Source organism: Hyla sarda, chromosome 5 (assembly GCF_029499605.1).
Source record: "Hyla sarda isolate aHylSar1 chromosome 5, aHylSar1.hap1, whole genome shotgun sequence".
NCBI lineage: Eukaryota > Metazoa > Chordata > Amphibia > Anura > Hylidae > Hyla > Hyla sarda.
The window spans coordinates 145,410,891-145,425,508 of NC_079193.1; the positions used below are offsets into that span (position 1 = coordinate 145,410,891).

The window sequence follows — 14,618 nt, forward strand, 5'->3', positions numbered from 1 at the left end:
TCCGCCGGAGAGAAGGTCCTGGAAAAAAAACCACAAGTAACAGCATGCCCGGAAGAGTTTTTTTGTAGAAGGACAGCTCCAGCTCCCACTGAGGAGGCATCAACCTCCAATAGGAAGGGTTTAGATGGGTCAGGTCTGGAGAGCACGGGAGCCGAAGAAAAGGCAGACTTGAGTCGTTTAAAGGCGTCTTCCGCTTGAGGAGGCCAAGACTTGGGATCGGCATTTTTTTTTGTTAAAGCCACAATAGGAGCCACAATGGTAGAAAAATGTGGAATAAATTGCCTGTAATAATTGGCGAACCCCAAAAAACGTTGGATGGCACGGAGTCCGGAGGGGCGTGGCCAATCTAAGACGGCAGAGAGTTTATCTTTTTTGGACACAAAGAAAAATCCGGCTCCGGCAGGAGAGGAGGATTTACGGATAAAGCCCTTTTTTAAATTTTCTTGGACGTATTCAGACATGGCAAGAGTCTCTGGGACGGACAGAGGATAGATTCTGCCCCGGGGTGGAGTAGTGCCCGGGAGGAGGTCAATGGGACAATCATAAGGCCTGTGAGGAGGTAGAGTCTCAGCTTGTTTTTTGCAAAAAACGTCCGCAAAGTCCATATAGGCCTTAGGGAGACCGGTTACATGAGGAAGCACAGGGACACGGCAAGGTTTACTGGGAACCGGTTTTAAGCAGTCCTTGGAACAAGAGGGCCCCCAACTCTTGATCTCCCCAGTGGACCAATCCAGGATTGGGGAATGGAGTTGAAGCCAGGGAAGTCCAAGAAGGATTTCAGAAGTGCAATTGGGGAGGACCAACAGTTCAATCCTCTCGTGATGAGATCCGATGCACATTAGAAGGGGCTCCGTGCGGAAACGTATAGTACAGTCCAATTTTTCATTGTTTACACAATTGATGTAGAGGGGTCTGGCGAGACTGGTCACCGGGATGTTGAACCTGTTGACGAGAGAGGCTAAGATGAAATTTCCTGCAGATCCAGAGTCCAAGAAGGCCACAGCAGAGAAGGAGAAGGCAGAGGCAGACATCCGCACAGGCACAGTAAGACGTGGAGAAGCAGAGTAGACATCAAGGACTGTCTCACCTTTGTGCGGAGTCAGCGGACGTCTTTCCAGGCGGGGAGGACGGATAGGACAATCCTTCAGGAAGTGTTCGGTACTAGCACAGTACAGGCAGAGATTCTCCATGCGGCGTCGTGTCCTCTCTTGGGGTGTCAGGCGAGACCGGTCGACCTGCATAGCCTCCACGGCGGGAGGCACAGGAACAGATTGCAGGGGACCAGAGGAGAGAGGAGCCGGGGAGAAGAAACGCCTCGTGCGAACAGAGTCCATATCCTGGCGGAGCTCCTGACGCCGTTCGGAAAAACGCATGTCAATGCGAGTGGCAAGATGGATGAGTTCATGTAGGTTAGCAGGGATTTCTCGTGCGGCCAGAACATCTTTAATGTTGCTGGATAGGCCTTTTTTAAAGGTCGCGCAGAGTGCCTCATTATTCCAGGATAATTCTGAAGCAAGGGTACGGAACTGTACGGCATACTCGCCAACGGAAGAATTACCCTGGACCAGGTTCAACAGGGCAGTCTCAGCAGAAGAGGCTCGGGCAGGTTCCTCAAAGACACTTCGAATTTCCGAGAAGAAGGAGTGTACAGAGGCAGTGACGGGGTCATTGCGGTCCCAGAGCGGTGTGGCCCAAGCCAGGGCTTTTCCAGACAGCAGGCTGACTACGAAAGCCACCTTAGACCTTTCAGTGGGGAACTGGTCCGACATCATCTCCAAGTGTAATGAACATTGGGAAAGAAAGCCACGGCAAAACTTAGAGTCCCCATCAAATTTATCCGGCAAGGATAGTCGTATTCCAGAAGCGGCCACTCGCTGCGGAGGAGGTACAGGAGCTGGCGGAGGAGATGATTGCTGGAGCTGTGGTAGTAACTGTTGTAGCATAACAGTCAGTTGAGACAGCTGTTGGCCTTGTTGCGCAATCTGTTGTGACTGCTGGGCGACCACCGTGGTGAGGTCAGCGACAACTGGCAGAGGAACTTCAGCGGGATCCATGGCCGGATCTACTGTCACGATGCCGGCTGGCAGGTAGTGGATCCTCTGTGCCAGAGAGGGATTGGCGTGGACCGTGCTAGAGGATCGGTTCTAAGTCACTACTGGTTTTCACCAGAGCCCGCCGCAAAGCGGGATGGTCTTGCTGCGGCGGTAGTGACCAGGTCGTATCCCCTAGCAACGGCTCAACCTCTCTGGCTGCTGAAGATAGGCGCGGTACAAGGGAGTAGACAGAAGCAAGGTCGGACGTAGCAGAAGGTCGGGGCAGGCAGCAAGGATCGTAGTCAGGGGCAACGGCAGAAGGTCTGGAATCACAGGCAAGGAACACACAAGGAACGCTTTCACTGGCACTAGAGCAACAAGATCCGGCGAGGGAGTGAAGGGGAAGTGAGGTGATATAGGGAAGTGCACAGGTGTAAACACTAATTGGAACCACTGCACCAATCAGCGGTGCAGTGGCCCTTTAAATCGCAAAGACCCGGCGCGCGCGCGCCCTAGGGAGCGGGGCCGCGCGCGCCGGGACAGAACTGACGGGGAGCGAGTAAGGTACGGGAGCCGGGGTGCGCATCGCGAGCGGGCGCTACCCGCATCGCGAATCGCATCCCGGCCGGAGGTGGTAACGCAGCGCCCCGGGTCCGTGGAACCGACCGGGGCGCTGCAGTGAGGGAAGTGTAGCGAGCGCTCCGGGGAGGAGCGGGGACCCGGAGCGCTCGGCGTAACAGTCACCTAGTTGCTGTATGTATCTCTAATGTATCTAATGCATTAAAGAGCAAAATACACTTATCCCCTATCCACAGGATAGGGAGTAAGGGTCTGATCGCGGGGAGGGGGGGGGGGGGGTCTGACCGCTGGGGCTTCCTGTGATCTCCCAAATGGGGCCCTGGCATTGCCACGATGTGCGCTGGCTAATGTACCCAGAGTCTAGCTCACTGAGCTCAACGGACATGCCCCCTCCATACAGCTGTCCAATAGAGATACATAGACGAGGCGTGTCGGCCGCACCATCATGCTGCGGCTGACACGCCTCCTGCACGGCAGAGCCGGGGCCCCATGTAGGAGATCAGACACTTATCCCCTATCGTGTGGATACATTTTATTTGCTGCAGATTTCCTTTACAATAGAAAAAAGTTATACAACTTTGCAAACATTTTTAAATAAAAACCTTATATTCTTTTATGTCTGCATGGTAACAGACTACAAACCAATTCTCCATGTGGTCTGATCTCGCAGATCATGTGTTACTTAACTCCCTCTGTTTTCTGCTCTTCTATTATTTGTAGGGTAATAAGAAGAGAAAGCAGAGAAAGTAACACATGACTGTAAGATCAAATCTCTACATCATTATAAGAAGCTATTCCAAAAATGATATTTAAGTTCTTATCAGAATCCTTATAACCTGGGCTTGATTCATAACAGCCACTGTTAGTAATGTGCTCAGATCTCTTGAGTATGACATTCTCTGCTCCCCTAAGGGTTAATATAAGCTCACCTTTGCCTCATACAATATATACAAATATGTATTTATGAATGGTTAATTATGCAGTCATTTATAATAACTGAGGGAAACAATAATCATAATAATCTTAACTAAATCTATTAATATTAGTTGTAATATATTTACCATACCACATAATATATACATATATACAACACACTGTATATGTGTTATATATATATATCTTTTTAGCAGAGTTGATTGTTGGACTTCAGCTGCAGGGAAGATGCGGCACCTGCTTAGTACTAAATGTGTAGTAGCAGCAGTTACCGGCCACTGGAAAGAAGCCAAAATAAAGGATGGAATAAGCCTGCTGATGAGCTGCCCAAAGCTGGCTTGTGTTACGGATCAACCAGAATCCAGCTCCCTCTCCTTCGCCTGCGCTGATGTAACTCACTGGAGTGGCAAATTACATCAGACCTACAGCTGTAACCCGACATTATGATTAATTTGATCAGTAATTTCTCCTGTTTTTCATTTTAATCGGTGCGACTGTTCTGCTGTGACAGGTCTTTCAGATCTAATTAAGATAAATTTCAGAGTAAAAGACTTGGCAGAATTTTCAAGTCAAATCCAAGCTTCAAGTGTGAAGACTGGAGGCACTAATCAATCAAATAGCAGGGAATATGCACGGCTTTAACTCCGCCATCAACCCATTAATACCTAAGCAAATTCCACATTCTCCCGCAATGTTTAGTCATTCTCTCAAAACAGGCTGGCAAAAGAGTAAGCCTCTCATTATATGTATATGATCACAGCCCTGTCAATGTGCTCTAGGAACAAATAGCCAAAAGGGGTCATGGTTATTCGTCTCAAATATCAAATGCCATCTTTTACTATTGATTTCTTTTCAAATGGAACAAACCTATGAGTGTCTTGTCCTTACCTGCATGTTCCTATAATGAAATTTGTCTGGTCCGTGGGCATTCTAGGACAACAACAGGAATATCAAGCATTCTGCTTAGTCAATATGTTTTCAAAGACTTTTTTTTTTTTTTTAACTGCCTACCTATATACTATAGGAGAGTGCCAGGAATTAAGTGTGGATATGGTGGTATATGATTCCAGATCCATAGAGAGAACTCAGCAAAATTTGGGGTCAGGAGCTGGTGTCCTTTCCAACATTGGCAGACTTGTTAACGTATCTGAATAAACTCAACAGCCACTTTACTTCTTCTGCTCTTATTTATTTTTTAGTTCTACAAGTAGTGACAATATACTATATAACTCATGTACTATTTTTTTCCTTTAGCTAATATCTTGACTCTATGTATGTTTTTAATGGGATTTTTTATTCTTTCTCATCTGTCTATCTATTTTGGGGTGGTCACCTAGGGTACTATCTCATAGAAGATATGTTTTTACTTTTGGAAGACATCAGAGGGCTTGAAAGTTTAGCAGCAATTTTCCAATTTTTCACAAAATTTTCAAAATTTAAATTTTTCAGGGACCAGTTCAGTTTTTAAGTGGATTTGAAGGGCCTTCATATTAGAAATACCCCACAAAAGACTCCATTATAGAAACTACACCCCTCAAAGTATTCAAAATGACTTTCAATAAGTGTTAACCCTTTAGGTGTTTCACAGGAATAGCAGAAAAGTGCAGGAAAAAATTCAAAATCTTCATTTTTTACACTTGCATGTTCTTGTAGACCGTGTTTTTGAATTTTTACAAGGGGTAAAAGGAGAGAAATCCACCTAAAATTTGTAACCCAATTTCTCTTGAATAAAGAAATACCTCATATATGTATGTCAAGTGTTCGGCGGGCGCAGTAGAGGGCGCAGAAGGGAAGGAGCTATAATAGGATTTTGGAGAGAGTTTTTCTGAAATGGTTTTGGGGGGGCCTGTCACATTTAGGAAACCTCTATGGTGCCAAAACAGCACAAAAAAACAAAAAACAAACACATAGCATGCTATTTTGGAAACTAAACCCCTCAAGGAACGTAACAAGGGGTACAGTGAGCCTTAACACCCCATAGGTGTTTGATGACTTTTCGTTAAAATTGGATGTGTATATTAATTATTTTTTTCACTGAAATGCTGGTTTTCCCCAAATTTAAATTTTTACAAGGGGACATAGGAGAAAATGCCCCCCAAAATGTGTAACCCCATCTCTTCTGAGTGTGGAAATACCCTATGTGTGGACGTCAAGTGCATTGTTGGCGCACTACAATGCTCAGAAGTGAATGAGTCACATTTGGCTTTTGGAAAGTAAATTTAGCTGAAATGGTTTTTGGGGGGCATGTCATATTTAGGAAGCCCCTATGGTGCAAAAAACACATGGCATACTATTTTGGAAACTACACCCCTCAAGGAACGTAACAAGCAGTACAGTGAGCTTTAAAATCCCACAGGTATTTGATAAATGTTCATTAAAGTGGGATGTGAAATTTTTTACACTAAAGTGCTGGGGTTTCCCCAAATTTTTCATTTTCACAAGTGGTAATAGGAGAAAATTTCAAGGAAAACTTGTAAACACATTTCATTGGAGTAAGGACATACCTCATATTTTCACGTAAATGGCTCTGCGGGTGCACACCAGGTTTCGGAAGAGCAGGCGCGCAGTCAGGGGCCTTAAGCATTTACTGAGCTACTATGGAGCCAGAAAAGTGGGACTCCCCCCCCCCCTCAAGGAACATTACATGGGGTACACTGAGTTAATAAAGTGGGGTACCGTGGGCCATAAAATGACAAAATAGGTTATGCTCCCAGAATGATGACCCAGAGCATAACTAAAAAATATGCCCACCCAGAACCCTATGCTCTGAATCATCACTCTGTGAATGTGATGTGTGTGACTGTCCCTACCCTAAAAAAGTTCCCGATGATAGTGACTTAGTGACCCATGACCCATGATCTGGGATCGTCCCTTCTTTCTAGTGTGGGGGACCTCACTGGAAAGTGCTGGCCTGGGACGATCTTGGCACCTACAGTATAACTTCAGTTCCTTGTGAGCTCCGGCCTGCTCTTTCCCGCTGCCAAAGATCAGGGCTAGAAACTTACAGTAAATTCGATTCGTCACGAACTTCTCGGCTCGGCGGTTGCTGACTTTTCCTGCATAAATTAGTTCAGCTTTCAGGTGCTCCCGTGGGCTGGAAAAGGTGGATACAGTCCTAGGAGACTCTTTCCTAGGACTGTATCCACCTTTTCCAGCCCATCGGAGCACCGGAAACCTGAACTAATTTATGCAGGAAAAGTCAGCAACTGCCGAGCTGAGAAGTTTGTGACGAATCGAATTTACTGTAAGTTCGCTCATCTCTAATCAGGGCCCTTAGGACTTCTTCTTGGAACTGGAGGAATGTCCCTGTGTTGCCAGCATACTGGACAGTACAAAAGAGTTGTACATGTCAACCTGTACCAAGTAGACTGCAACTTTTGTACCATACCCGTGTTTTCCCCATGGCCATGTATGGCTTGAGGACTTGATCAGAGAGATCAACTCCCCCCATATACTGATTTTAGGACCGTTGTTGTGGTAACTCGCAGAGGGCCAGGTGAGCTGCCGTTACCATGAATTGTGGTCAGCATAAGGACATCCCTCTTATCCATATACCTGACCAGGTTTTCATGTGTAAAGGCATGGGACTCACCCTTGGGCATAGGTGTCTGGTTTTTCTGCACGGTCCCACAAGCAGACGTGGATCTGGCGGCAAGGGATGTGAACAGAGGGATGCTGGTATAAAAGTTGTCCGTGCACACATGGTAACCCTTATCCAGCAATGGGTGTACAAGGTCCCAAAGGGGTTTCCTGCTAACATTCAGTGTGGCTGGGGGGACATTTGGGGGTTCAATACGGGAATCCTGTCCTTCATATACTCTAAACTTGCAAGTGTACCTGGAGGTACTCTCGCAAAGTTTGTAGAGTTTCACGTCATACCGCGCCCACTTCAAGGAAATGTACTGGTGGAAAATGAGTATCCCCTGATAAGAGACTCATCTACCGAGAGCTCCCTGAGGGGTACGTAGGCCTCCCAAAATTTGGCCCCAAAGTGATCTATGACCGGCCTCACTTTGTAAAGCCTGTCATCGGCGGGATCACCTCGCGGGGGGGGGGGGGGGGACATGCCACATTATCATCATAATGCAGGCACCTCTGGGGGTGTGTGCGGGGGGTGGCGTTGTTGGGGAAGTGTATGTGTATGTGCTTGGTGTATACCATATAGCGGTGTGTGATTAGACATACCATTATTTTTTTTTACTTTTCACATCCCTACCTTTCCCTAACAGAAAAACTCACCCTGACTACAGGTGGCAGCAGGCCACTTCTTCTGCCCTGAGGGGCACAGATCTTGGCAGAAGGGGGGTCCCCCGCTTCTTCTCTTAGCTATGCCCTCTGACTGAGCTCGGTGGGCGAGCAGAGCTGAGAGAAGGGGACATTAACCCCTCCTCTGCCAGCTGCTATTGGTTGGACCAATAGCGGCGCTCCTGGGGGGGGGGGGAATCACCACCTTCCCCGTGCATACTACACCACCGATCACCTTTTTATTCCGGATTATGGGGTCACACGTGACCCATATGACTGGAATCGCTGCAGATCTACGGTGATCGCCGACATGGGGGGTCTTAGGACCCCAATTGGCATTGTCACGGGATGCCTGCTGAATGATTTCAGCAGGCAACCCGGTCTGCTCCCCGCTCAGCGCACGGCGGTTACGGAAATTCCCACGGGCGTACAGGTACGACCTTGGTCCTTAAGTACCAGGCCGTCAGGGCATACCCGTACGCCCATGGTCCTTAACGGGTAAAAAAAAAAAATCCCTCAAACATTTCACAGATTTTACTCTTAATACAGAAAATCAACCAAGGTTAACTTAAAAATGTTGTTTAAAAATAAAATAAAACCCATTTGAGTGAATTTAATATAAAGTGTTATGAAATTTCTCTCCGATAGAGAAGTGACAAGAACAGTTTATGAATTTCAATGTTCTGTTAGATGATTTTGTTAATATTTGTTCATTTTGTGAAACTTTAAGCCATTTCACCTAGGCGAGTCACTTTCATTTAATTTCCTCTCTGAAGAAACAACAGTGTTGGTATCTCTATAGAAATAATTGTTGTTATCCTGCAGAGTTTTTGAAACAAACAACATCATCATTTTGAATTACTGTCTTCTCTTGACAATCTTTGCATTGCCCTAAACTAATATCCTTCAAATGGTTTCAAAATAATGCAGGAGGGTGAAACTGGCAGGAAATAAGATGGAATCAAAAAATCTTAAATTAAATTGATGCTGTCAAGTATTAAACTGGGTTTAATACTATACAAAATTATTACAAGCTGACTTTTGTTCAGAATTTACACATTTGTAATGATTTCCATGATGTATTCACCAATGGATGTGGATAGAAGATGTAGGACAGGAATACTAGGATACTGTATACTGTAGAATATTTTGATGGATTTATCATTAAGTCAAACCTTTCCCCACTACCATTCAGTTAGTCACAGTGTTCACACAAGTTCAGAAGATGCACTCATGCCCTTAGCAGCAGGTGTCAACTATAACATACAGCTAATGTCCTGCTACAATGGATGAGATTGGAGAAAAATCTGATCCCAGTTGTATACAGTAACTCATTATATGCCATGGTCAATAGCATCCATGGCATCTTAGTGGTTGAACAGATTGACGGGGTTCCCAATCTAGACTGCCATCTCTGTGCTCCTATTAGGGCTTAAAGGAGAACTCCGATGGGAAACAATTTTTTCCAAATCAACTAGTGCCATAAAGTTAAACAGATTTGTAAATTACTTCTATTAAAAAATCTTAATCCTTCCAGTACTTATCAGCTGCTCTATACTACAGAGGAAGTTTAGTTGTTCTTTTCTGTCTGACCACAGTGCTCTCTGCTGACACCTCTGTCCATGTTAGGAACTGTCCAGAGCAGTAGAGGTTTGCTATGAGGATTTGCTCCTGCTCTGGACAGTTCCTGACATGGAAAGAGGTGTCAGCAGAGAGCACTGTGGTCAGACAGAAAAGAACAACTAAACTTCCTATGTAGTATACAGCAGCTGATAAGTACTGTAAGGATTAAGATTTTTAATAAAAGTAATTTACAAATCTGTTTAACTTTCTGGAGCCAGTTGATATAAAAATAAAAATAAATAGTTTTCCACCGGAGTACCCCTTTAATATGGTGCCTAAAGGAACAAACACACCACGTTTTGTGCTCATGTTGCTGGTATACATTAGTAACCTGTCAAATAGGTTTGCTGACAAATACTATTCCAGGTTCCCAGCAAGCCCATTGACTTTAATGGATCAAACATAGTCAAATAGTCCATTTCCAAAGCTCTACTCAAAAACATGGTCTGCTACATTTTCGAGTACTGCACAAAGTATTTGTGAGGAGGCCCACTGGGAAGATGTTGCAATATAAATCAGCAGGAACTTTTTGACAGAGTTCTGATGGATACCTGTGATATGTAGGAATCATAACAGTAATGCTGACAGGTGAAAAAAAAGCTTTGAAATAAATATGTACTCCAGCATGCTGGGAGTTGTAGTCATGCAACATTCAGAGGGCCACAGTTTGGAGACCATTGCTATAGTGGGGCTAAGAAAAAACTAATGGAGAGATGTATCAAAACCTGGGCAGAAGAGAACCTAATTAGTAGCCCATAGCAACCAGATTGCTTCTTTAATTTTTTAAAAGGCCTCAATAAACAAAGCTATTTGGTTGGTTGCTATGGGCAACTGATCAACTTTTTCTATGCACAGGTTTTGGTAAATCTTTCTATATATTTCCCTTTAAAATTGTTAACCTGTAATAAAAACTAATATTTTATTAACATGAATATCATAAAAGAGCCTAAAAAATTATATTGGATTTTTTTTTCGTTTGTTTATCCATAAAAAAAATTATAAAAAATTATCAAAAAGTTGTATGTCCCCCATTGTACCAATAAAAACTACAGCTTCTTCCACACAGAAAAACAAAAATGGAAAAATAAAAATGTTTCCAATATGGCATTCCTTGTGGTCAGAGACAATAGGGGTCATTTACTGATGTGATCCTAGCAGTTTTTTTCTCAGGTTTTGCGCCCAAATTGTGTTGCACACTTTTTGCACCAGAAGTTGCTCCAATTTAATCAGAAAACCTGAAGAGGGGCGTGGCCACTGAAAAAAGGGCATGTCCTTGAAAGTACAGAAAATCTACGTTACACTCTTAGTAAAGCAGGGCCAATATGTCATATGGTAAGTGGTGTAGAGGAAAATACCAGGTTAGTCAGCGCGATCCACCAGGTAGGAGGCTTCTTATACAGCAAGATTCAGTTTATTAGCCACAACATTACGCGTTTCAAGGTTTTGGAACTTCTTCATCAGATGTGCACAGGCAGATGTGTAATATGGTGGCTATGCTGCAATGGCTGGGTAGATGGCATGGTGGGTGGATAGCATTACTCCTTGAGACCATGTGACATAGGACCTATTAGCTCTGGCCACAAGGAATGCTAGGAAGGTAAGAGACATTAAATAAAATGTGACATGCATGCAAAAGTGGCCCATTGAGGTCATAGAAACATATTACACAGTATTGTAACTTAGCATCATTGGCTCAGGCTGAGCTTTTTTTTTTTTTTTTTTTTTACTAACCTCCTCCCTGACTGGAGATCTGGACCATAATTTATTTTTAAAGATTCACATTGTATTGCTGCAGGCACCTTTATATTGTCCAAATAATTCACAATTTTAGTTTTAAGTTTTAAGACTGTGCATATGAAGTGGACAAAGGTGGCATCACAACATTGTTTCCATGCACATGCCTAGACTTTTTATGAATGCGTGATATGGACAAGTATTACTGTATATGAGTGTCGTGTTGGGTTTAGGTTTATCCATCTTGTGCGTCTTTTTTGTCAAGGATTACGTTTACAAAAATTGATGTAACAGACTATTACTAGCATAGAGGATAACTTTATGCAGCTGCAAAATAGTAGACAATGAGGACTCAACATGACTTGAGGATAAAAGCACTGACTTACCTGCAATGGGTTTGGCGGAGTCATTGGGGAAGGAAGGCCATGTCCTGGTGATTGATTGGGCTTTTGGGGAGAGCTGCAGGGCTGCTGGCTTGTAGCAAGTTGGTTCTGGCTTTTGTTTGGTGTTTGGTTTTGCTGCTGTTGCTGATTTTGTTGCTGCTGGGATTGCTGTGAGGGATGAGGCTGGGATGACTGCTGCGGTGACTGCTGATGCTGAGCTGTGGTTTGCGGCTGTTGCTGCTGCTGTTGTTGTTGTTGCTGTGACCCTTGATGATGATGGTGGTGATGATGCTGATGAAGCTGCTGTAGATGCTGAAGTTGCTGAAGTTGTGAGTTCAGGGATGAGGTAGCTTTAATAAAGTAAAACAATTGATTAAATATTTTAAGTGGGAATTCTCATGACTTCATTTACAAATGCCTTACAGTTGGATTAAGCCATTCACGAGACACAATAAAGTTGCAGCATTATCATCACTCATACACAACATCATGTCCATATCGGAGGAAAAAGTTGTATGGCAATCACAAGCGGAAATTCACAGCGGAAATTCTCTATATCATTGCATGAAGTTTGTGGCTTTTGAGCCTCTGAAAGACAAACGTTGAGGTTGCATGCGAGTCAGAGTAGTTGCAAGCCAGAAGCAAGGGAGAGACCTGCTCGTGGGATCAGGTGAGAATAATTGTTGTTTTTTATTTCTATGTTTGGGGCAATATGGGGGCATTATACAAGGGGCATTATATCAGAGGGGCACAGGACAGGGGGCATTTAATGTAAGGGGCACAGAACAGTGGGCATTTTATGTCAGTGTCACAGAGAAGGGGGTATTATATGTGAGGCGCACAGGACAGGGAGCATTATAAGTGAAGGGGAACATGACAGGGGGCATTATAAGTGGTGCATGAAAGGGGAAATTATATGTGAGGGGCACAAGGTTACGTGGGGGGGACGAGGGCATTAGCATTATATGTGGGGGCACAGGGCAGAGGGAATTATTATGTGGGGGGAACAGGACAAGGCATTATTATGTGGGGAGAACAGGATGGGTCATAATTATTATGTGTGCCAGTATTATATTCAGAGGGTACAGTGTATGGCAGTATTATATTCAGAGGATACAGTGTGTAGCAGTATTATATTCAGAGAGTGCAGTGTGCAGCAGGGTTATAATGATTATTGTTATCATATAAAGGATCAGAATGCGCTAAAATAGTGAGGAGCCATTTGGGTGTCACGTTCTGCACAGAGAAGATTTATCTGGATGAAGTCATGGCGGTATACTCCCTCTGAATTAGATAAGGAAAGACTATAGAGAAGACGTCACCTGTAGTCACTGATATCATTGTGTATGCTGCCTGACTGTCCCATCAGAGCTGTAGTCACTTGTAAGTTCTGCAGTTATGATGGGTGAAACAACAACTCCCAGCATAACCTCACCGCTGCTTAGGTAAAACTGGGAGCTTTAGTTTACTATGGCAATTGGTATATTTGATTATTATACTGGAAATAATTTTCCTCAACTAGCGGCGTCCACTGGTGTCTGTCACAACTCAGCTTTAGAATATACATTCATGAATATTTACCAAAAATGCATACAGGAGTAACTTTGGTGTTTATAAGGATCACTTTGATGTTTATAAGGATCACAATAAAGAATATGTATACATACATTTCCTTTACTACTTATCTCTGTGAAAACATGCTATACAATTTGAATAACAATCTTTCTTACAGCATATTAGACTGTGTTCTATATCTTGAGGCACTGTGATAATATTGGTGATTTTAGGGGATTATGCAAGAAGAGCAAATGTTATGCTCCCCACTAGAGTCTCTAGGACCGTTCTCTCTTTTGTCTATGAAATAATTTGTCTAAGTTGGATAAACCTTGGTTGTTCAACAGATTTTTTTGAACATATCAGACAAAAATAATTTTGCACCCTGACAGTTAGGTCTGGTTTTGCATAAATGGTGTGCTGCTTAAAGGGGTACTACGGCGCTAAGACATCTTATCCCGTATCCACAGCTGTTACGCCCCCTCCCAAAGGCTTGCACTGAGGCGTGATCGCCAGTAATCAGACCCGGAGCGAGCACGCTCTGGGGGCTGATTTTAACGGGGTGTGGCGAGGAAGATCACGGGGTCCCCAGCGGCGGGACCCCCGCGATCAGGCATCTTATCCCCTATCCATTGGATAGGAGATAAGATGTCTTAGCGCCTGAGTACCCATTTAAATGCATGCAAATTATGCCAAAAGTAGGCTACAAATGTGCCAAAAGTTCAGCTAGACTAGTTTAAAAATAATGGGGGAGATTTATCAAAACCTGTGCAAAGGAAAAGTTGCCCAGTTGCCCATAGCAACCAATCAGATTTCTTCTTTGATTTTTCAGAGGCCTTGTTAAAAATGAAAGAAGTGAGCTGATTGGTTGCTATGGGCAACTGGGCAACTTTTCCTCTGGACAGGTTTAGATAAATCTCCCCCTATGTGAGCAAAAATTATACATTGTATTAATGCACCAGATTTTTGAACAGCCTAGACCACTAAACACTGGAATGCTGTGCCACAGTACTGATAGAAGTGACAGAGAGAAGCTAATAAAGGTGAATGGTTTTGCACCAAAGAACTGATTATAGATGATCTGCCTGAGGTGCTTGGAAGACCTGTGATTGGCTTGTGAGACAGATAGGCCTTGGTGTGTCCATTGCTGGTATGTTGGGAGGCTAAAGTGTGGAGAAGCTTCACAAGAGAGGCAGTGGCCCAGAGGCCTGAAAACGTGGTATAAGGAGCCTGTGGAGAAGCTGCAAAGTGGAAGGACTAGAACACATATGAGAGACCTACAGGTGATATGTGCTATCGAACATCAAGCAGGCATGGACATCATCACTGAAAAGCAGATGGTAAGCAGATTGGGAACCATCATCACTTTAGGAGTTATAGGCTTGGATAGTTTGGCTGTGAGAAGGAGCAGCTTGTGGAGCTCTGTATGGACTGTTGTCAAAGAAATGTAGGCTGAGGATGCCTAGTAGTAACGAATCGGTTTTGTGAGGAAGTCTATAGCTGGAACTGGGAAGGTCTGGTATATGAAAGTTGA

The 14,618-nt window shown here is 44.1% G+C and overlaps 1 protein-coding gene across 7 annotated transcripts in view; it reads right to left on the reverse strand.

The window, feature by feature from the left end:
• Positions 1-14,618, reverse strand: part of POU6F2 (POU class 6 homeobox 2) — a 715,277-nt gene that overhangs the window by 165,608 nt on the left and 535,051 nt on the right. For all 7 annotated transcript variants that reach the window (XM_056520455.1, XM_056520451.1, XM_056520454.1 and 4 more), the window contains one exon: positions 11,534-11,880. In XM_056520455.1, coding sequence (XP_056376430.1) covers positions 11,534-11,880 — 347 coding nt within the window. The remainder of the gene's footprint in view (positions 1-11,533; positions 11,881-14,618) is intronic.